This window comes from Lachnellula hyalina, assembly GCF_007821495.1.
Source record: "Lachnellula hyalina strain CBS 185.66 chromosome Unknown contig00004, whole genome shotgun sequence".
NCBI lineage: Eukaryota > Fungi > Ascomycota > Leotiomycetes > Helotiales > Lachnaceae > Lachnellula > Lachnellula hyalina.
The window spans coordinates 311,277-331,678 of record NW_022157118.1 but is presented as its reverse complement, the minus strand read 5'-3'; the positions used below and the strand labels follow the sequence as shown (position 1 = coordinate 331,678).

Genomic DNA, 20,402 nt, shown 5'->3' with positions numbered 1-20,402 from the left:
TGATATGAATATATAGACAGTGTGAAATAACCATAAAGGGCATTGTAGACAACGGCAATGTATTTAAGGGGGGGTGGGGGTTGGATATCTGCCCTGATGCTGAAGCACCCTCCTGAAGCTCCAATTTGCCACTAATGTATTCCTGTTTGTTAGTTCTATATATGCATGAAATGAATTAGAGAGTTTTAAGATCATAGATGTAGGGTTGAGGAAGAAAGGGGGCCAAGTCCAAATAAACGCGGCGTAAAAGAGTTCGGTTAAAATGGACTGTTTTTACCTCTTGTCACTTGCTTTGCAAGTCCTCACTAAGTGTACCTTAAACCCACAACAAAGTTTTCAATTGCTAAATCGTAGATGGCATAAAAGTGCCAGCTCATTCAAAACAATGAAGTCAAATTTGGTTAGCCATCGCAACCTTCCTGCCATCCATCCATTTGTCATCCTAGCATAACCTCCGCGCAACGTAAAACAATACCCAAATCAAAACATAACAGGCAGGAAAGGCATAGGGTATATCCTGAAAGTTGTTGAAAAATGCCTGCCAACTAAAATTTATTGCGAAAAGTTCACTGATCTGTAACACGTGTGACCACAAGACACTAACGATATGTTGAAGGAACTAAGAATGAAAAGTTTCCAGAAAAGCGGTTTTGTGAACTTGAACGTATTCTGTCCAGCCTAACGATAGTTATAACGAGACTTGTTAAGCGCTTAGAAGGACACCTGAATTGGGCGTTTAGTGTCGCGACCGTTTTCCATCTTTATCCTTACCCCTCGATCTTTTGTCTCTGTCGCGGGTACCGCTTGTAGTATTCGAAGGTAGTTTTGTAGGTTTTTCGACTGGTGTGGTGGATGAAGTGACGTAGGAGTTTGCGGTCAGAGATGGGATCCAGTTACTTTCAACCATTCCAATGTTAAGAACTCTGATGTAGTGCTCCACAGTGTATATCTTGCTGTAATTGAGTCTAGAACATGCTCCCAAGTCACCCTCTATATCTTTCTGTTCACTTCGGACTCTAATGGGATCTTTCGAGAGATTTTCTTTCACAATTGTTCCGTCAGTCAACTCGTTAAATCTTTCAGGAGGACAATCTCTGCTGGTATATATTATGGCGTGTTGTTGACGCTCGGGAAGGTTTGGCTTTAGCGTCGCTTGGCCATTGTATGTATGAATAGGACTGTCACAGGTCATTAGTTTTCTTCGCTTATAAGTCATGGAGATCGACGTACGAGCAGATGCTGTTTCCGTAGCCTTCTTTGAGGACAACAAAGCGACGTATCTCACTGTAAACGCCTTGGTCTAGCCATACTTTACTGTAGTGTGTGCCATTTCTCGTGCTTCCTTCAGCAGCAGGCTCAGTCCAGAGCATCATAAATACTCTGCCCACCTTCCAGAACTTCCTTTGCTCTTTCTCGCCAATGCAGTGATACCCTTTATGTGGTCAAAATGGGCTCTGGCGGGAAGAGAATAGATAAATCATCTTACGAGGATCAAGCCTCTCCTTGTCTGGACTATTTGGGTCTCTCGCAATATAGTTTGACGGGCTTTGAGGTTGGTACGGAGTTTGGACGCTAGATGAGACGGTATAGCCTAGAGTGGATCAATAAACCTTCCTGTGGATGATAGACAAATAGCAGGCGTTATAATTACCTTGCTCGTGAACAGTAGAAGAGGGACTATTCAGGGACATGCCGCGGAAGGCCGAATTAACGGCATCATAGGTCTTGCTAGAAGTTGCGTATTCCAACTTGGCTGTTGTGACTGACGGCTCGTAGGGATTCAAGGAGCCATGATTGGATGAGTAGCTAGTGTTTGATGCCGTAGAGCCCGATGGTTGGGTAACACTAGTTGAGGTCGTTGTGTAGTATGAGTCTAAGCCGTATTTAGATGTTGGCGGATTTTGATAGCTGGAGGCCCCAGAGGTCTCAGTGCTCGAATTTGTTCTTGCGGCTCCTGAATATGAAGCTTCTCTAGAAGCATAACTATCACCACTAGGACCACTAGATGATAGCGGTGTTGCAGAGCCAGTGCTCAGAACGAAATTCTCCCCCGGAGTTCGAGGTGTCTGTTGTTGTTGTTGTTGTGTTGTTGTCAATTCGGGATATCTATACGAATATTCTCGTACTCCCGTAGGACCGTGACGACTTGAATAGTAATATCCACGGGTGTCCCAGCACCATTCGGACCATGGGGTTGACTTATCGACCGCTTTGCCTTTGTTGCTGGGCATTATGCTTGACTGGTAGCTGGTATGCGGGTACTTTTGCAGACGGATACGTGTATAGATATGCTTTGGCGCTTGATCTGGCATCTATAGAACTGTGCCCAAATTTCCTAGTCCAGAGACTTTCGCCTTACTTGAAAATGTCCATGCTCGCGCTCATTAGCCAGAATAGCTGTAGATCTGAGCAAGACCATCAGTCGGCTGTGCAGGTTGTGCAGTCACAACCCATCGATGAACACCCCGACTTACCCTCTAAAAAGGTACCAACAGTAGCGAATCCAAGCGAGGGCCTTGAAACACTTCATCAACCAAAGTTGATTGGCTGATTTTGAAGCAAGACCACCTTCGGGAGAATTTATACCATGCGCTTGCTGACTCGCTGAGTCCCTTGCTGCTTTAGGAGAACCTCAGCCTGCCACAAGTATATTTAATCGCAGCAGCACCCACCCACATTTGTCCTGGGTTGCTGACCAAACATAACCCCTTGAACCTGTTTCGGTTAAGTTGGATGATTTGAGTTTTCAGAAACCCCTGGACTCACCGTTACTGTTGCTGGAGCCCTTTTCAATTAGCATAACACAGAGCATTGTCGCATTCAGATAAAGTCATGAGAGGAGTCCAATTCCTACCAAACTCTGAACTTAAGGCCAGCTTCTTGAGGTGATATCTTGATCTGATACTATCAGAATCGTGTTGGTCAAGGTCAGCAGTTTTTCGAAAGTGGGTAAAACAATACATTTAGATCGAATTTAGCTAAACGGGAAGACAGCACTGGGTGGAAGTTCCAAAAACCGTTACGACAAAATCTGGTAGGCAAGTACTGGATATGGACTGCGATGTTGAAGAAGAGACGAAGCAAAACTCAACAAGTGTTGGACGAAATCGCTTCATTTCTTTGATGCAGGGCTTGCAGCGGGTCGCAAAGCTACAAGAGGAAATAACAGCTACGCAAATCGAATTTCGGCAGAAGAGGCGTGAAGCTGCATTCAAAAGAGAAATTGTGTGCGACCTCGACGCCAAATTCATGAGAGAGCTTCAAAAATTGAATGCCCAGGGAACCAAAGATTTACAGGCACATTCCAAGAAACTCGGACAGTTGGCTGATGAATGCCAGGCCGCGCGGGATATCTTAGGGCCAATAGAGCAAGAAAATATTGAGTCTGAACAGAGATGGGAGGGTCAAATTTGGAGCCTACGACAGGCTGAGAATCAAGTTTACCAGCACTTCGAAGCTGAGTTCCGCATTGCGAAGGCCTACCCGCCAGCGCCCTCCAGCGTGGATAGTCAGTATGAGTCACTGTCAGAACCTGAAAGCGACACATTTGAGGATGATCTTGTAGCAGATCAAAGCAGCTTTTTGGCCCCGAGCGTTGGCATGACGGCGCCCAAAGGTTTTATGACTATTCAACCTCCACATATCGAACCGGACACTGCTGTCCAAGGATCCATGATTTCGGACCCATCGCTTTTAGGCTTGGAGGATTACGAAACTGAAAAGGTCGCATTAGCGATCAACAGCGAAAGGTGGGACTCCTATTCTGGCATAGGAGATATTGATCGCGCCCCTCAAATTAGGGCAGACCAAGACCTGATCGAGCCTCCCCAATCGTTGCCAGCTAAGCTATATACCAGTAGTTTATATCGGTATTTGGAGACGGACTTCGGGACGAAGAGGGACAGAATCAACAAGTGGTTAGAAACCAGTGCTCTAACATCTCGAATTGAAGCCACTTCGATATTCACAATTCTCAGGGATCATCTAAATGCAGAAAATGAGGAAGTTCCATCGAACTGGGCGCAATTAGTAGTTGCTTATTGGGAACTGGATGGCGCAGCAAGACCAGAAATGTACAAGCCGCGTCCACCAGAAGAAAATACATTGTAATGCAAGTTTATATAGCCGCTGTCTGGAAGGACAAGTCTTAACCCCAAAACGCCCCACACGCGGCTTTCCGCTCCAATGACCACTTGTCTGGTGCTGGGGCCAAGACTTAATGTCTTCAAAAACACCAGAACTTTGACTAGAAGTTTAATCTGGTATTTGGAAAGCTTGATGAAATGCAAACAGGCGAACTAACTTTGGTGAAATTGACTTATAATGAACTAACTGGACCAGAGTCCCTTACTTGCAACATTTACTAGGCTTCAGCCTTGTCTTTTGCCTATGTTGGAGTTGAATGTCTAAAAGCAGCGGACATTTCCCCCTTCCCGCGTGAATCCGATGGCAACCGCTTCTTCAAGTACCTTGCAACCATTTCAGCATGTCCACCCTAGTCCATTGATGCAGTTTGTGCCATTGTGGCAATTTACACCACGACTTATAAACACTCCACATACATTGTAGAGAGCTAGTCTCTCTAGGTGGGTTGCAACCGAGGATCTCTCGAATTGTAACTGCAATATCCCATCGATGAAAGGGTGATACAAGCGCCTAATTAGATCGTATCTAAACTAGTGGACCAGCTCGAAACGGTCCGTTCCGGTTGATCTGCCACCGTGCCAAGGCAAACGCATGTGCTTTGAGAAATTTGCTCAAGAACCAAGCTCACCCACACTTGGGAGAGCATACTCATGGTGTTGCACTGCCTGAAGATAATGGCCTGATACTCTCCTCCGCTTGCTTCCAGTAGTTGCACGCTGTACAATTACGGGCAGTAGCTGACGCTCACATCCCATATACCGAGGTACAACGGTCTAACTTCCCGAATTTCCCGATATTATTGGGTGTCATTTGTGCCACGTGTATAAAGCAAGATCAAGCTCAATTTTCTGCGTGTACACTGTACGATGCATCTTGGAGATCATGAGTTCGCAGCTTGGAGCAGATACAGCATGCAACTCAAAACGCCACATGCCAAAGCAGTGGAAATTTTACGCAAGTGTCCATAAGCTAGCTTCCTTGAGCCTGTATCAGTGCCCAATCCTTGCGGGGTATCCATACTAGGTACAGGTACAGGTACACAAATACACAATGTCGTCACTGTTCCACGTATATTCTCGCATTCATTTAGAGATAGAGCAAAAGAAGCCGAGACTCTAGGGAATGTGTATTTGTCACAAATGGGAAACGCATGCTCAACGCAGTATCTTGTGCCGTACTGTTTACTGTTAGCAGTCAAAGAGCTACACTTGTTTGAATTGGACCTAGCTTTGTGACTGCAGATTGTAACTCAACGTGTGCCTTCATAGCGCACGTTGGCAGAGTTGTCGACCATGGCGTTGAATCCTCCGGCGCTTTGTGATCCTCTTTTATACCTCAATTCTACGGTCGCGGGTTTCTTGGCGCATTGCATCTATTGAGCTAGAGAAATCTTTTCTGCTCCCTGGTGTGTCGGCTCAACTTAAACCCAAATTCTTCTCAGGCCTTGAAGTGCCGCACCATCAGTACTGTACCAGAGGAGACTTACTTGGATACTTCGTCCCATGCCAAACGACCTCTCACAGGAGGGCAATGCCAGGGGTTCTTCTCATAGGAGCTGCTATAGAAGCCCGGTGGGGTTGTTTGGCCTGGGACGAAGTATAAAAAAAACATCCCCCCTCGGGCATTCTCTGGCCCAATGAAAGAAAAATAGGGAGGCACTGCCCCTCTGCTCATGCAAAACAGCACCCCACCCCACCTTCCTAAGCCCGCACATGCTCCAAGCTCCGGCCTCTGACACGGTGTCAGTGACACGCTGCACAATCGCCAGACGATTATTGCCCACCAACACAACGCCTCTGCTCTGCATCCCATTACGAAGTATATTCGACCTTAGCGCCACCCCGCCTCAAACTAGTGACGCAACTAATACCGCCGGAGGAAAGGGCCCGACTTCCATGTAATTACCATACTTCACGAAATCACTTCAGTGCGAGCTATGAAGAGGGCCAACAAGACCAGAAAGTGGAGACCGGAACTCGAGATGGCGAGGGCTGTAAGTGATTCGAGGGCTGTAGACGTGAAGTGTTGGTTGGTTCTTGGCTATCGCAGCATTGCCGGATTGGAGAAGGAAAGCCGTAATTGTTGGGCGAAGGCCTGACCTTTTGGAAAGGTGTGATGGGCTTGAAATCGAGTCCAGCTTGTTGCTACCTAAGACTGGCTCGGAATGTATGGAAATAAAGCACGTGATCATAAGAACTGTGCAGCAACGACGAGCAGCAGCTGTTCTGATGGAGCATAATACTAGAACATGTATGACGATTCAGTCTTGAGGGGGTTTTGATTGTTAGAGATAGCAATCCTTAGAAAGGTGTAACAAAACAAGGAAAGGGAAACCAAAAGCAGGGTAGTTTTCTGATCAGAGCCCCATCTTGAGACCGTAATGGAACCTGAAGGTATCTATGAGTATATTTTTACATCTGATGTACATAACTACGTACAATGGTATTCTGTCTATTCATTTCCTCTCCCCACGAATTCGCGTCCCAGAAGGCTTGAAATAGATGTGTTGATTACCCATGGTCGGCATCACCAACAGGCCTTCCTCTGTGCCTCTAGATCCCCAATCGAGGTTAAGTGGGCTATATGGTATGAATTTGGGGTAATCCACCAACAATAGCTTTTCCAAAGTCTCCAGTGCATCGGTTGGGTCAGTTGGAATCCCTTGGTCAACCATCTCGTAAAGTTTTTTCGTGTGTTTTAAGTGATGGAACTCATAGTGACTGATGATCTGGGCCCGTATTTGGGTTACCGCTTGCGAAGCAGATTCATCCGCTGGAATTGTTTTCAGAACTTCCAATGCTCGCGCAGGATCCTTCGCGAGCACAAATGCCATGGCGAAGAGTTGGCCTTTGAATCTCTGTTCTACCAGCATGGAGTTCGCTCGAGACTGCCACTCCTCCCAGAGAGCATTGCTGAAGCCCATTTCGCCCACGCCAACGATGTACGTTGAATAGGGACCGAGACCTCCGAATCTCTTTTCGGTCGTAGATAGGAAGTCAGAGCAAGACACGTCCTTGGTATTCCAGCCCGTAATAAGCTGCAGAAGTTCCTCTCGCCTGGTCGCTTCCCCTTTCCAGGCTGCCCATCTTGTCGGGGCGTGGTTTTCCTTCACGTAGTCAAATTGCAATTTCTGCACAGCGCGTTCAAATATGCCGTCAAAAGTATAGCCATTCCGGTAAGCTATTTCAAGGTACATCCTGACGGCTGGGAAAATTGCAGCTTCCGAAGCATAATATAGCCCAGCACCGCATAGAGCCTCTTCGATTTGCACGCCTTTGGATAACATGTTCCGCATCAAATTATTCAACATTTCCACAATCATGTATATGTTTATTTTTCGGTATTGCGGCTCATCATCGAGGGCCTGTTCCCAACATTTCTCGATCGCCCTCACGACAACCTTGCCCCTCGAAGCAATAAAGTTGCATCCTTTCGTGGTAGTCGAGAGCATCGTCAAGATACGTTCGAGTCTCCGAACCTGTATACATTCGCGTAAATCCTCCGTCATCTTCTCGTTGCGAATAGAGTTCGACGTGTAGCCTGCTGCTTTCAGGCTTTTCGTAGCATTGGTTATAAAATCATGCGTCAGGTGCTGGATTTTCGTCGAGGCGTCATCTTTTGACGACACGTTCCGCCGTCTAAATATCATTCGGAGATAATGGGCACCGGTGGAATTGGTAGAGGGGTCTCCTAGAAGAGCGTATTGCAGCAAGTCTGGAGGCGTTACGGATTCGGTCTTCAGAGCAATAGTCCTCGGTTGGGGAAATCGTCCATGTTCTGATTTCCGCCGACTCGTGCGTTCAGCTGCTTGTCTGCGTATTACTGATCGATCGAGCACTACCTTCCGGATGTAGGAGGGCAAACACTGTGCGGGTTCATCTTTTGTTGAGCTTTCAACAACGCGGACGAACTTGCTATCGGCAGCATCGAGGTCAACAACCTGTGAGAGCACATATGGTTCGGAATATTTTGGGGAATACCATCTTTTCGCGGGCCCAGCTAATCGTAAAGGCTTCAGCCGACAGAACAAACATATGTCTCTCTGACCGCGCATTATGTGCTAGTTAGCATGATCACTCGGTCTATCCAAACTGCCGGTAGAGCTGCAGCTGGAGCTGTCAAATGATATTTTAGGTTTGCTTAGGTAATCAGCTTAGCGTCACTTTTACATATCGGAGCAGGATCCCCAGCTTTTTTAACCCTCGATTTAGACCCATACCATACAACAACTCCACAACACCACACAATATGCCTCCTGCAAAGAAACGCAAGACGAGAGCGACTGTTGAGCCAGTAGATACATTGGAAGCTACAGACCCTCCTAAAACAGCACCAGTCCAAGAGGAAGCGCCCGCACAGGAAGAGTCTTCCGCCCCTCCAGCCCCCGACGAAGCAGCAACCAGAGCCAAAGAACGCGCGGAGCGATTCCGAGCCCTCCAAGAACGCGCAAAAACAGGGGCAAAAAAAAAATCTCAAAGAAGCAACCCTTGAATCACAGCGTCTAGCCACCGACCCGAACCTCCTCACGTCCCTAAACCGCAAATCCGCCATCGCGCAACATAATCTCATGAAAGCAGATGCCGAGGCATCAGGCGAGGATTTCGAGCGGAAGAGAGCATGGGACTGGACGATCGATGAAAGTGAGCGCTGGGATAAGAGGATTAAGAAGAAAGGGGCGCATAGAGATGATCAGGCATTCCAGGACTACAGACAGGATAGTAGGAAGGTGTATAAGCGGCAGATTCGCGACTTGAAGCCGGATATGGAGCATTATGAAAAGGAGAAGATGGCGGCCGTGGAGAAGGCTGCTGCTTCTGGCGGACTAGAGATCGTAGAAACGGACGATGGGGAACTGGTTGCTGTGGATAAGGATGGGACGTTTTATTCTACCGCTGATTCGACTGGCTTTGTGGACAATAGACCACCAAAAGATGCAGTTGATAGACTGGTGAAGGATCTACAGCAGGCTGAGGATGCGAGGTTGAAGAAGAGGAGGGAGAGGATGGGTGCTGCGGAGGATGGGGATGTTACGTATATCAACGAGAAGAACAAGCAGTTCAACTCGAAATTGAACAGGTTCTACAATAAGGTATGTATACTCGGATCTAGCATCAGGGCCTTGAAGCTAACAAACTACAGTACACGGCAGAAATTCGGGATAGTTTTGAAAGAGGAACTATGATCTGAACGTGCTAAGGGCTGCTTTGGAATGGGTGTATGATTATGAAATTCGAAGTTAGATTGCGAAAACTTTCAAGAAAAGCCGAAGAGATCACTCTCTCATTTGCTCAAAACATGATTCGCCCAAGTCTCCACCTCTAACATGACAGCCTCGAAGAATACTCATGTGGGAGCCTCTAAGATCTCCCGTCCAGATGAGTGGCACTTTTCGATTATTTTGTCTAAGCTGTGAGGTATCGTAACATAATATACAATATACTACAAGCGTTACTCCATCCGCCACATCACAACATTCCATTTCTCCATGCCTTCTGTGCCAGACTTTCAATCTCTGCCGTCTCAACAGGACCCTTAATCCCCTCCTCACTCAATGCTTCCACCACAGCATCAGCAACAACATCAGCCTTCAACGGCTTAATTCCCGCCGCACCCATGAAACCCCCAAATATCCCTCCCGTCGCTTTATTGAATAGTGCCCCTCCCGCCGTCATAGCAGCCATAGGAACAGTAAACGCCCTCGAGCTATCATACAAGAACCCCGGCCTCACAAAAATACTCCTCATCCTCGGAAACTCCGACGCAATCGTAGACTCCGCCTCCCTCTTCGTCTTAATATACCTAGCAGGCAAAACCGGTGCTCCGCCAGCAGCGCTTATGAATGCAAACGCCCCAACATTCTCCCTATTACTCTCCTGCGCTAGCGTAATCGCCGTATCCCGGTTCATGATCTCATACGTTAATTGGCCATCTTTCTCCTGTGGCTTCAAATCCTCGTCTTGCTTCCGCTTCAATGGGTTCTGGGAACCATGCTTGGTTGCTGAGAATGCACGCGAGAGGCCGGAGATGGGAGATTCGCGCCCGCTGATAACACCTTTGTAGTCTGCTTCGAGCAGGATGCCCATGCTGTGGACGACGAAATCGGCGTTCTTAAGCAGAGGGGAGTAGGTTCGCGGGGAGAGGATGTCGGCGCGTTCCCATGTTACTTTGTGGGCCCAGGAGGGTGGTGAGGGTGAGGATGTTACAGAGGACCAGGTTGGTGCACCAGAACGACTGTTTTTTATGAGTAAATATTCTTTAATTGCAAGGACAGCTGGAGGGGTATAATGGGAGGAAAGTACCTAATGGAAGTCACATCCCAACCCCTTGCTACAGCAGCTTTACATATTCTGCTCCCAAGGAACCCATTTCCACCGCAGACGACTATCTTCTTCACTGTTGCCATGTTGAGTTGAAATGTGGAAGCATCTGAGAAATGTTTGTATCTGGTGGATGATGAGTTGAAGTTGAAGCAGATGAGGTCACTATACGCTAAAACTGAAATGGGCTGTTTCTGAGCATTGTTGACATAGGATGATGAACTAGTAATGCCTTTAATCGGGTATATATATAAAACCCTGAAATTGTCAAATACTTACCTATAAAGCAACAAGAAGTCGCTATTGTCTTGTACTTAGCTTATAATGGTATATCCTACTACGGGGGTATATATAATAAAGTCGGCATTTAAAACTGCCGATGATGACAGGGGATAAAGCGGCCGCAAACCTTATTTTCCCCCTCCATGAAGTGAAGCTTCATGCAATTCTTCTTCCAAGTGAACAAACCCACCACCCAACACAGAACATGGCACCACCAAACAACCAAAAACGCATGAAAGGCATCCAAGTCTTCCGCCCATTCGTCTTCGGCAGCACCGCCAAACTCTTCGACCCGATAACAAACCCCAAACCCCCAGGAACGCCCGAAGACCACACACACAGCTGGACAGTATTCGTGAAAGGTGTAGATGATACAGACATCACGTACTGGTGCCGTAAAGTGCAGTTCAAGCTGCACGAATCGATTCCCAATCCTTTGCGCAGTAAGCTAGATTTCCTTGCCACCTCTTTATTAGCAGCGCTAAGTTGGGAATGAATACAGCTATCGAAAACATTAACCCTGGCACACCATTCCAAGTCCACGAAACAGGATGGGGAGAATTCGAGATTAATATTAAGCTGTATTATACTCCAGAATCCCTTGAGAAACCGCAGACCTTCTACCACCACCTACGTCTGCATCCCTACGGCCTCACAGAAGCGGAGAAAGACGCTATGAAGCTCCTCCCTGCTATCGTTTCGCACTGCTATGAAGAACAGCTTTTCAACGAACCATACGAGCAATTCTATAATATGTTGACAAGTCCGGTAGAGAGAGGAAAAGGCAAAGGAACGAAGATGATGAAGGGAGGCATGGTTGGTAGTAGCGGGGAGAGAACCGCTTTGATACCGCTGACTAGTAGGCCAGATCAGCCGTTTAGTCGGGAGACTGAGAAGTTGGAGATCAAGCGGTTGATGGAGGCGAAGGCGAAGATCCAGGTTATGAATGCGAGTGCGCAAGAGGAGTTGAAGGCTAAGGAGGATGAGTTAAAAAGGTTGAAGGCAGAGTTGAAAGGGATAGTTGCTTGATGGGGATGTTACAATTAGGACAAAGGCGTTGAGGTATACCCAGGACAATACAATTAGCCCAAAAGGAAAATTCATATCAGCATCAGTTTCAGACGCAAACCTTCGGCAAGATGTTGAACGAATCCGCCACACTACGAAATGCTCCTTGCAGCATGGAATAATAATCAAAGCTAAGTTGCTAGCTGCGGAGGAGAGAAGCCCAAGTTGTAAATTAGGGAAACAAGCATGCCACTCAGGAAAATCCGCACGGGCAAATGAGCAAATAAGTGAAAGCCAAACAATCAAGTCTGCAGCATGTGCTTTTAGGATAGTATTTATGAACACCCCCTAGCTAATCCGTTCACCATATCCCTAGAGTGACAAAATGGCGATATTGCCATCTTGGATATGATATTCCATGCTCTGTTTTAGTGCTAGTTGGGTCGCATTTATACCTTTTTACAAAGACGTGGGTCAAGAAACTCTCATCATAACTATCGGTCTCATCATTAATATCGATCGAGAAATCTGTCTCTGCTCTGGTGGAAAAAGATTCCGAATATCTGTTTATGAAACCTCTTTTCCGCATATGGTGGAGTGTGGAATAGCTAGGCTCCAAAGTAGATCTGTGCCAGGTGTATATATATAGTATTCACAGAGGAAAATGAAAATGCGCGTATTCGAACATCATTGCGGAAACTGACGCTCGTCCCCGGTGGTGATGGGATGGGGCAGGCCGGGTATGGGGTAGTAATGAGCTCAGCTTTGTGAGCTGAGTTCAAGTGTTTGATATCCTGCGGCGCGGCTTCCATCTATTTCCTTCCGAACGTATTCACTCTATTGCTGTCAAGAGCAAAGTTGCTATCAATACTTTTTCCTTCCACTTGGCCACATTCTGAATTTAGAATGAGAATTCTTTTTGAAGGCGCGTCCCTGCTGCTCCGGCGCTCTGACTCCGAAATCTAGAATCTCGACATGCAGGACGCAAACAAAGACGCGACAGATGACTTCCCACTCGGCTTCGTCGGCTCCGTCTAAGTCGAGACACTACAAGGTAGATAGATGATGGTTGTAAGAGGCTGGTATCTATTGAGGTATAGTAACAGTTATACATATGCTAGTGGCTCGACAGCTCGAAAGAGAATACTGGAAAGAGGCGCGAGATACTATATATGATTCAAAAATTTGAATTTATGTGTACATGAGTACACTATTCTATACTCCAACACCTCTAGCTCTATTCGCTATGCGCATCTCATCTCTGCACAAAAGGCATGGCTCGTCTATATCACCATCCATCCACCAGATCCCAACTTCTTACACGGGTCTCGAATCTCCATTAGAGTATGATCCACCCTCCTTTTTTCCTTAACCCGACCTCTTTTCCAGCCAGCCATCCCAACCCAACCCATATCCATTCTTTCTTTCTTTCTTACAGCCCACCAACCAAGCCCAGCCAGGCCTCGCCAGACCAGCTAGCTTGATATCCCAGCAAGGAGTGCGGGATACAATTTGAATAAAAAGAACACGCTAAATCGCTGCAAAAATTACAAACAGTCTATGAGGGGTGTGTCCCAGATAGCCATGCATCCCAAACCCATACAGGCAACAAAAGAAACTTCCAAATGAGTGTTTTACAGGTCCTTGGCCTGATAAGCTGGCGGCGGCGTGTCTTCACGCCCATCGGTAGAAGAACCAGACCAGAAGCCCTCTCTCGAAGCCTTCTCATCATGCGCGCGTCTTGCGATTTCGCCTGCCATTTTCAGGACCCAAGCTTGTTCGACTATGCCTCCTGATCCTGATAATGGTTCGGAGGATAGGATGGGGGCGGGAATAAGGTGAATGGCTGGGGCCTTTTCAGGTGGTGATTGAGCTTTCTTAAGAGATGGCCGACGGGCGCGGGAGTAGATGATGGGTTCGTCTTTCTCCATGGTAGGGGTGGAGGTGGAGTCGAGGATGACTTGCTCCGGGACGGCTTTTGAGGATAGAGCTGAGCGAGAAGGAGTGGAGAGACGGTATTTATTCGGTGAGTCGCCGAGGTCGATGCTGCTGGTGCGGAAGCGGACTCTGCCTGAGGGCGAACGGGGTGGGGTAATGATGTTGTCTTCTGGTTCCTCAGGGACCCGGGTTGAGATTATAGGTTCTGAGCCTGCTACCGAGGCGTCTTCGCTGCCACTCTCACTTGTAATGTCATCGGTGGTCTTGGATCTCCTGAGATTGACGACACGGTTCTTCTTTTTGCGCATATGGGATCGTGAATGGCGCCCTGCTCCTAAGCTAAGTCCTGTGGTTGCTGATTGCAGGCTCACGAGGGACGCCCGTGATGGCATATGGCCATGCCCATCGTCAGAACCCCTACTGAAAGTATATGTCGTGCTTGAGTTGGCAGGGGACGACATTGACCTTAGTAGGCTCGGGGTAGCTGGAGTCGAGGTTCCCGCTGTCTCGTTCCTCTCAGATGGACTCGCCCAGGCTCGAAAAACCGCATCTCGAATCGAGGGCGTGAATAACGAAAGCGTCCGGTGTGAATCAGTCAAAGCTGCTAATCGAACCAAGTTCTTTTGCGAAAATAACGAGTGGATCTCCGAACCGCCGCCGTCCAAAGATAATGTCGATATCTCATTCGCATTCAAAACGTTCCCTCTCGCGTCGACTGCATCTTGTGGAGGACTGGCAAGTGGATCCACTGCCACTTCCTCCTTTTCTAACCTCTCCGCTTGAGCCAGTTCAGCGTCCTCCTTTGCTCTATACTCCGGGCACCATAATCTTAATGACAATCTATGTATAATAGCGGGTAATTCGTCCATCATCAGCGTTCGAAGTTGCTTCTCGATTTCGTTTTGTAGATAATCACGAACGAAAGGTATCGAGTCGAAAGTCGAAGAGACTTTGAGTGATTCAAGAGGATCATTCCGAAAGACTAGAGTTAATCCCTTTTGTCTCGAGAAGACCAATATGATAAATGCGGACATTTTGATCTCCGATAACGTAATTTGTAGCGGTATTGTCAAACCGGAGGACGCTGCTAGCGGCTGGGGGGACGTAAAAGACGGTTTCGAAAACAAATAAGTGTTCAAGGGGTTGGCCTGCAATGTTGATATATTAGCTTTCTGTTATACACGTCCAGGGATAGTGTGGGGAAGTATTCGAACGCGCATCCTTGTGGAAAAAAGCTTTTGCTATGCAAGCGCATCTGGAAAAGGGGTATGCAGCTCTGCTGAATGAAGCTGAAGATGATTGTGCGACGTACTTGTACTCGAGTCTTAAGAGTCAGGAATGCGTCTCCGGAATAACACATCTTGAAGATGCCCCGGAACCTATCCTCAGCCAAATCTCCTATCTCCAGTATCTCCAGCTCGGGAGGAACGCTCCCTAGATTCAGCTCATTGACTAGAATGTCGTCGACAATAATCGGAGGCTTGGGCGATTTATTGAGAGCAGTCGTGAGCATCTGCTGGGCCATCTTGTAGAACTCGGCATCTGCCGTCAAAGGCGACCAGTTGAAATTGAAAGCCATATTGAGATGGCATTAGATATTGCGAGAAGCCGGTGTCTTCGCGGTGTCTTTGTATGGGGTTTCAAATATGGTGGGGATGGTAAAGGTGATGGTGGTGTGAGATGTCGCGTGAGGTAACCTTGGCTTGTGATAAGGATTCTTGTTGCGAATGACTGGCGGGTAATAGGACAGGAGTGCAACTCTCGCGTGTGGCACAGATCAGAGAACCTGGGCCAATCCAATGAAGAGGCAGGTTGCAGAGCGAGTCTCTGGGATTTTGTTCGTGGTGTTGTAGAGTTGTGAATGTGATGTGTGAAGGTCGAGAATGACGGAAGAATTCGATTTCTTAGGATTTGTTAGGAGACGGACTTTTGCGGAGGAAGGGATGGAGAAGCTTTTCCCGATGTGGGTGTTGACATGGTTCGGTTCGGGTAATGCAAATGTGCACAATGTTATCCCGAATTATTCACGTCTACTCCTTACCTAGGTAGATTCTCCGGCTAGCTATGGCAACCATACGATGAACTCTTCCTTGTCCCTTCGCTTTCCCCTTTTCATCGTCTGCAATTAATACATATGCAGAATTAGACAACCAATCATCACTTCAACAGACCCACGCAAAGAGAGCTCACTTTTAAACCTCAACCTGTTTTATAGTTTCATTAACACGGAACCCTTATTTGGTTAACATCCTCTACGTAAAATAGTAAAATAGCCCTTGTGACTGGCCCATTCCTACTTGCCACTTGGTACTATACCGTACTGTCTTACAACCGACTTTCAAAAGATAAATGGCCATTGGATAATTGCATTGCATTGCAGCTGTTTGTTGATGTCGTGGTGCACTCAAAGTTCAACTCGTAATTATTTTCGCAATAGTCACAATATGATCCGCACCGACGGTTGTTATTGTTATTAGCTGTGAGGCTCAAATCCTCTTCCGCTCAACGCCACTCCCGTTACTTTCTTTTATTTAGCCTTGTACAAATAAATACCTAGGTACATACCATCTTGAGGATAGATACATTATTTTCTGACAACCCACCCCGCAACGTTCCACGAAACCTACAGCCATGGCACAGGTTCCGCCTCCGATTCTCCCACACAGCACAGAACTTACATACCTAGCGGAAGGTGCTGCCAACATTGTGTATCGCATCAGTATTCAGCCTCTTACCCCTGAGTCTAGTTTACTCGAGCAATACGGACCGGGAACGCCACCACCCACCGATATTGAACCTGGGGATGAGGATGAGGATGAGGTAGAGTACTTGAATGTATTTGATTGTAAGTCCGCGTCACGTTACACCCAGCGTACACTTCACATGCAGCCTTACAGTTGTGCAGATGTACCCCTCACCCCGCCCACAGCGATCACTACCTACATGTCTTGAAATCTGCTCACAGTATTTACAGCCAAACTTCTCCGTCTTCGCAAAAACCTCTCAACTACCTTCCCAGTTGCCATTGCCCAAGCAAAGTGGGAGCATCTCGTAGCCCCTTTATTCTCTCCTGACCAGATCGTCGAGCAATCTCTCGTGGATCTCCGGCCAGGAAAATTTATCACTCGTCTGAACCAAAAGCTTCGGGATACTGAATCTGGAGCGGATAGTTCCTCTCGTCCAACCAATCGTTTGGGTATCTACCTCGCTGACGATGACTATGGTCTTCTCGTCACGGACATGACGAACTTCGATAGTAAGCTTTCTGTGCTCACTCAATTCATAAAAGCTGATAAAGAAATATAGGCGTTGGCGGCGAAGAAGTTCATGAGTTCAAACCAAAGTGGCTGCTTCAATCCCCCTCAGCCCCTAAAGATGCCGTCCGCTGCCGTCAATGCGCTCGCAGTGCACAGCAGAACGTGGAGCGTAAAGTTAACGGCAAGCTCTGTAAACAGTACCTGTGTCCCCTCGACGCCGTATCAGATGACCCTCGAGGCATCGCACTGGCCGCTTCGCTCATGGGGACCTCGGAGGGTAATCGTCGACGTATCAAGCGCTGGCTCGAGCAGAGTACACTTCTGAAACGGCTGCTTCATCTGCAAGCTGAATTGTAAGTTTTTCCTTTCCAGCTACACACCACCATCGCTATTTATCTCCCCCACTAACCGCCCCCAAGAGATCCCATTGGAGTCCTTACCCACGACCCCGCAGACGAGAAGTCCTGCGTCGCCATGACCCTCCGCGACTGCACCCTCTTCCTCCGGCTCCCACCAAACGAGGCTGCCGATGCCCTCATCGAAGCCCGACTCGGCGATCTCGATGTCAAGAGCCCAGACAAAGCGCCGTATTGGAAGCAGACTGAACTGGAGCTGATTAATGGCGGATTTTACCAGGGAAGAGATGGACTACCGCTTGATTGTGCGCTGAGTCCGGATCAGGATGGTAGGTTTCGGCGATTCAACATTTAGATCTAGATTGGGGATGGATTGATAGATGAATGGATGTACGGATAGGCGCGTTGGGGGATGGCTTGGGGAGCTGAGGAAGTAACTAGGCGCGGGATTAGATAGTGCGGTCCCTTGATGGAGTCCAGGGATCTTCTACTTTGGTCGAGCATTAGAGGCAAAGTCATGCACCAGTGCTGTTTGTCTCGCCAGACAGACGATGTGCATATAGGACGCCGTGAGTTATCCTCGGCTTCGATTTCAACAACCTGTATTTTATACCTGTTCTAATATAGGGACATTATTATACCGTTATACCTGTCCTAACATCCGAACATTATTACAAGCAAATACATAATAATTACAAACTCGAATGTAATCGGTGCCTAGCTTCCCCCTACTTTCTTCACCCTCAACGAGAAAAGCTCAAGGGGGGATGGACTATTTCATCACCCGTTTCTAATACTCCGTTACTACACTACCACTTCAACAATTTTCACTTAACCTCACCCATTCACCCATTCACCAGCAAGTAACCCAACCCTTCCTCTCTACTCCCCTAAATAACAAACCACATCCCCCCTCCCAGCGCCTCCACTTCAAAACCAGAAGCAGAACTACGACAGCGCTAGCGTTGGTAGACATCCACGTACTGCTGCTGCCGTCTCTGAACCTCAACCTCCTCTTGCATATAAATACCAGCCAGCCAGCTCACTATGTCTAGCATATATATAGCATATCATCCACCTCAAGCCCGCCATACAACAACATGGTATCTCATCGCAAATTCCGTAAACGGTAAGACTCGCTTGCTGTCAGTCATTCAGTCCTTCATTCATCACAATCCCTCGCTGCAATTCTCCCACTCACTCGCGAGCTAACCCTTCTTTCTTCCTTTCACTTGCTAAAGCGCCGCTCTGATCTTTGCCGAAACATACGTATGCTAGCACGGATGCGAAGGGTTGCTTGGCAGCAGGAGCTCCGGATCCACGATAGGTCGAGCGATCTAATATTTTCTACTGATTGTGTGCTTCGGTTGAATTTATCATGAAAGCGTTTTATAGCGCATCGGAGGCTCTGCCATTCGGTGACTGTTTTGGGGAGGGGGGTTTTGCTATTTGGCTTCGGTGTTGTGGTGTGTTGCAATTGCATTCAGCGGTTTGCTGGTGGGGCTTCGGATGAGGCGTGGGAGAGCGAATGGGTTCACAGGTTTGAGGGGAAGAGTTGTATGCGGGTATTGATTGATAGAACTTGTTGCTTTCGTTATTACTTTACTAACAAGGCTATCTTGCAGATTGGATCACTGGCGGGAAGATCATAGGATGATAGCGGAGTTGTGAATATTCCGGTGGAGTAAATCTTTGTACTTATTTTGAGTCTTATGACTATTTATTAAACGTCTAGTAGTTTCAATTTTTGTGGGGTGGGAAGTAGTATTTTCTGTCAATGCAGAGGTTTTTGACATTTGTCAAGAAAAAACTGTTCGTTCGTTCGTTTATGAATTCGTCTTCGTCTTCATTCGTTGAGAAAGAGCGTGCCATGGAAGGGATGGAGGTAAAGCCGAGTAAAGGTTTCTGTACGAGTATAGCACGTCGCCGTGTGCATTGTGGTAAAATGCGATGCTTGTCGAGGATAGAGAGAAAGGAACTGAATCCAGACAATTGAAAAACAGTATTTTAGGATACTCAAAATTCTCATGGGCTATCCAAGTACGAGGTGAATTCAATAGATCGGACGATAAAGATATCGGAAGACGAAGATATTCAAATGAGCTATTTGCAGTGGTCGTCTTATAATAACATAAAGTGTTTCTTTTATGAGTCTATCCATTTCATATGCAACTCCGCACCTGTTAACATTAGCCAAGTCCTTAATTCACGACTCTAGCATCAGTTTGGGTCAGGAGAGGAGGATAAGGGGAGAATTGAGTTCTCGTTTGATCTATCAGGAAGGCGCTTCTAGATCTGTCGAGAGCCTGTTGCTTTATATCCACGGAGAAGCCAGAAGGTAATGAGTTTCCAGTCATGAGATGCCAACGCCCCTTCTAATGTTATGGTTGCAGCATCCACCGCCCTATAATATACACTCATAGCTTAAGTGATGACTGGAATTCGTAGCGATTCCCAGCCTAGTATAATTAAGCGAGGGGAAAGGGGGAGGGACTAGCGGGATAACAAGGGAAATTCGGATGAATGATTAATGAAATGCTAATAAATTGGTGTTGTTAAGTTATTAGTTATAGATGCCTGAAAAACTGGATGAAGAAGTGTGAAAGAAGACATCCCCAGTCCCCAGCCCAGGCGTTTATAAATGGCATACGGACCACCACCCTCAAAACCAACATCAACACCAGCAACCTAAAAACCAAAGCCATCCTCCTCCTTACCCCCCTCATCCTCACTACTATCATCATCCAACAACACCGACTCATCATCACCATCCATCCAACCATCCTCCTCCTTAACTTCCTCCACCATCTCCTCATCTGCATCATCCACCCGATCATGCCCCCTCTTAACATGCCCCAATCTCCTCTTCGGAGCCACCCCTCCCTTCCAAGTATATTTCCGCTTGACCCGGGACGGACCCTTGCAAGTTATACGTTTGTATCCCAGCTTCACTCCCGATCCCACAGCCAGTCCGGATCCACCGACACCTAGATCGGCCATGTTGAAGAACTGGGCATCATCTGGGGCAGGAGGACCAGGCCTCGCAAGACTAGTGGGATCCATACGCGCTCGCTCGATCTTGCTAATAGGCGGCGTAT

General features: G+C 47.4%; 6 protein-coding genes across 6 annotated transcripts; 3 read left to right on the top strand and 3 right to left on the bottom strand.

The window, feature by feature from the left end:
- Window positions 1–736: 736 nt before the first annotated feature.
- LHYA1_G000398 (uncharacterized protein) lies at window positions 737–2,231 on the bottom strand (the record flags this gene model as incomplete). The annotated part of the gene is given in 4 exon segments (XM_031145390.1): window positions 737–1,300; window positions 1,311–1,432; window positions 1,487–1,591; window positions 1,652–2,231. The coding sequence occupies 4 exon segments, from the start codon at window positions 2,229–2,231 to the stop codon at window positions 737–739; spliced, it is 1,371 nt and encodes a 456-aa protein (XP_031009517.1).
- Window positions 2,232–8,394: 6,163 nt separating this feature from the next.
- On the top strand, window positions 8,395–9,333 carry syf2 (Pre-mRNA-splicing factor; the record flags this gene model as incomplete). Its single annotated transcript, XM_031145389.1, has 3 exons — window positions 8,395–8,439; window positions 8,462–9,235; window positions 9,286–9,333. 3 exons carry the CDS (start codon window positions 8,395–8,397, stop codon window positions 9,331–9,333), a joined length of 867 nt encoding a protein of 288 aa, XP_031009521.1.
- Window positions 9,334–9,611: 278 nt separating this feature from the next.
- LHYA1_G000396 (Uncharacterized protein) lies at window positions 9,612–10,549 on the bottom strand (the record flags this gene model as incomplete). Its single annotated transcript, XM_031145388.1, has 2 exons — window positions 9,612–10,377; window positions 10,446–10,549. The coding sequence occupies 2 exons, from the start codon at window positions 10,547–10,549 to the stop codon at window positions 9,612–9,614; spliced, it is 870 nt and encodes a 289-aa protein (XP_031009520.1).
- Window positions 10,550–10,950: 401 nt separating this feature from the next.
- On the top strand, window positions 10,951–11,774 carry yaf9 (Protein AF-9-like protein; the record flags this gene model as incomplete). Its single annotated transcript, XM_031145387.1, has 2 exons — window positions 10,951–11,188; window positions 11,248–11,774. 2 exons carry the CDS (start codon window positions 10,951–10,953, stop codon window positions 11,772–11,774), a joined length of 765 nt encoding a protein of 254 aa, XP_031009519.1.
- A 1,613-nt stretch (window positions 11,775–13,387) lies between these two features.
- On the bottom strand, window positions 13,388–15,270 carry mdm34 (Mitochondrial distribution and morphology protein; the record flags this gene model as incomplete). Its single annotated transcript, XM_031145386.1, has 2 exons — window positions 13,388–14,839; window positions 15,004–15,270. The coding sequence occupies 2 exons, from the start codon at window positions 15,268–15,270 to the stop codon at window positions 13,388–13,390; spliced, it is 1,719 nt and encodes a 572-aa protein (XP_031009532.1).
- A 1,052-nt stretch (window positions 15,271–16,322) lies between these two features.
- On the top strand, window positions 16,323–17,632 carry IPK1 (Inositol-pentakisphosphate 2-kinase; the record flags this gene model as incomplete). The annotated part of the gene is made up of 4 exons (XM_031145385.1): window positions 16,323–16,536; window positions 16,666–16,947; window positions 16,998–17,301; window positions 17,368–17,632. Coding segments are annotated over 4 exons (1,065 nt in total), but the record flags the coding sequence as incomplete, so codon positions are not given.
- Window positions 17,633–20,402: the final 2,770 nt, after the last annotated feature.